The 1,959-nt window shown below is 40.3% G+C and overlaps 1 protein-coding gene across 1 annotated transcript; it reads right to left on the bottom strand.

Moving 5' to 3' along the window:
• On the bottom strand, window positions 1-1,444 carry LOC104214920 (amino acid transporter AVT3C-like). Its single transcript, XM_009764643.2, has one exon. The coding sequence runs from the start codon at window positions 1,352-1,354 to the stop codon at window positions 83-85; it is 1,272 nt and encodes a 423-aa protein (XP_009762945.1). The 5' UTR covers window positions 1,355-1,444; the 3' UTR covers window positions 1-82.
• Window positions 1,445-1,959: the final 515 nt, after the last annotated feature.

Here is a 1,959-nt window from a genome sequence, read left to right as displayed (position 1 = left end):
TTTTTCAAGAGTAATTTCACTCAATGTATTAACCAGATTGCATAATATGCATATTATGAAATTCTACTCAGAAAAGAAAAGGCTAAGCTACTTTCGCAAAGATCTTTATCAGTGTAGAGGAGGTTCCATAGACTGCAAAAACTGTGCCCATGACAATAAATGCAGCATCCAAAGTCAAACTACACCAGCCCAATTCATTCTTGAACGCAATCAGATGTAACAAAGAAGGCAACACAAACCCCAGAACAACACACACACTGCTCCCAACAAGTGACATGAAATCAGCAAAATTGGGCACCACTAATGCCACGAAAGACACTGCTAAAACCACAAGCCATCTCAGCCACAAGCAATACCTGCCTTCACAGAATCTCCTTTCCATCACTTCATAAACTGGATTCATCATCAGTGGGAAGGCAAAGAACAGGTCTATGCAAAGGCCAAGTTGCACCAAACTGCTTAGCAATCCCTGCCCAAGATTAGTAGTGATTATATCTTTGGTCTCTTCCCCAAATGCAAAGTAACCCAATGCTCCAAAAGTACCATATACCAATGCTACAAAGGCCACTGACAAACCCAAGATTTTCCCAAATTTTTCCTTGTCTCTTATCTCTGATTCCAAAGGCAAAATCATTGCCATTCCTTCAAAAGCATAGACAGCCACACCAACACCATATAAAAACACAGTGAACCCACCAAACATCTCCAAATTAGGCATGTTTTGGAGGTAAATCATCACATCCTCAACCATCACTACACCCAAAGCTCCTAAATCAACAATTTCAGCAAATATACTCAAAGGGGCTAAAAGGGTCAATGTGGGAATTGAATTCAACCCCAACTGGAATGGAAAACAGCTCCAGATATACACTGCTTTTGGAGAAAATCCCATGATTTTGGCATTTGGAACAGAATAATTGAACAAGTAAGCTAAAGTATTAGCTATAAAAATCATGTACCCCACTGAAAAACATGCTTGTGATAGAACAATCATAGAATCAACAGCAAAACGACCTATTGGTCCACACACAGCAAAACCCAAGTCACCAAAAGATGAGATTTTGGGAGCTTCAAATTGGGATTCAAGCTTACGCCTTGAATAAACAAGAAGCATCATGCAGTAATAGGTAAGAATAGCTACTGAGATAATCAAGAGAGAACCCATTATCCATCCTGTTATTTTGAAAGTGTACGGAAGTCCAAGAACTCCAGCTCCAACTAAAGACATGAAACTATTAGCAAAAGTCTTTAAAGGAGAAGAGAGTTTTTGAGTCTTGCCTATAAGTGGTGTATCCTCTCTTGGAATTTTCAGAATATGAGATGATGAGCTTGCTTCGTTTGTCTTAAACCCCATTGTGTAATCCTCAATCAAGAATTCAATCCAATAAAATGCAAGTTTTTAACAAACCCAGAAAAAGATTTTTAAAAAAAATCTTGATTCAAAGGTGATGTCCAGAGCTGTAACAACTATAGGGGCATCAAATTATTAAGTCATACCATGAAAGTTTGGGAGAGAGTGGTAGAAATGAGAGTGCGAAGGACGGTGTCTATTTCAGACAACCAGTTCGGGTTCATGCCGGGACGATCTACCACAGAAGCTATCCACCTTATTAGGAGGATGGTGGAACAGTACAGAGATAAGAAGAAGGATCTCCACATGGTGTTTATTGATCTGGAGAAAGCGTACGATAAGGTTCCTAGGAAGGTCTTATGGAGCTGCTTAGAGGATAAAGGGGTCCCGAGTAACTATATTAGGGTGATTAAAGACATGTATGATGGAGCTAAGACTCGGGTTAGGACAGTAGGAGGCGACTCTGAACACTTTCCAGTTATTACGGGGTTGCACCAAGGGTCTGCGCTCAGCCCATTCCTATTTGCCCTGGTGATGGATGCACTGACTCATCATATTCAAGGGGAGGTTCCATGGTGCATGCTATTTGCTGATGACATTATTCTAAT

The sequence above is a fragment of the Nicotiana sylvestris genome, chromosome 2 (assembly GCF_000393655.2).
Source record: "Nicotiana sylvestris chromosome 2, ASM39365v2, whole genome shotgun sequence".
Taxonomy (NCBI): domain Eukaryota; kingdom Viridiplantae; phylum Streptophyta; class Magnoliopsida; order Solanales; family Solanaceae; genus Nicotiana; species Nicotiana sylvestris.
This window is presented reverse-complemented; position numbering and strand designations above follow the sequence as displayed.

What these genes read in the sequence shown, in the direction of transcription:
- LOC104214920 (XM_009764643.2), bottom strand. Translation starts at nt 1,354, where the DNA reads ATGGGGTTTAAGACAAACGAAGCAAGCTCATCATCTCATATTCTGAAA.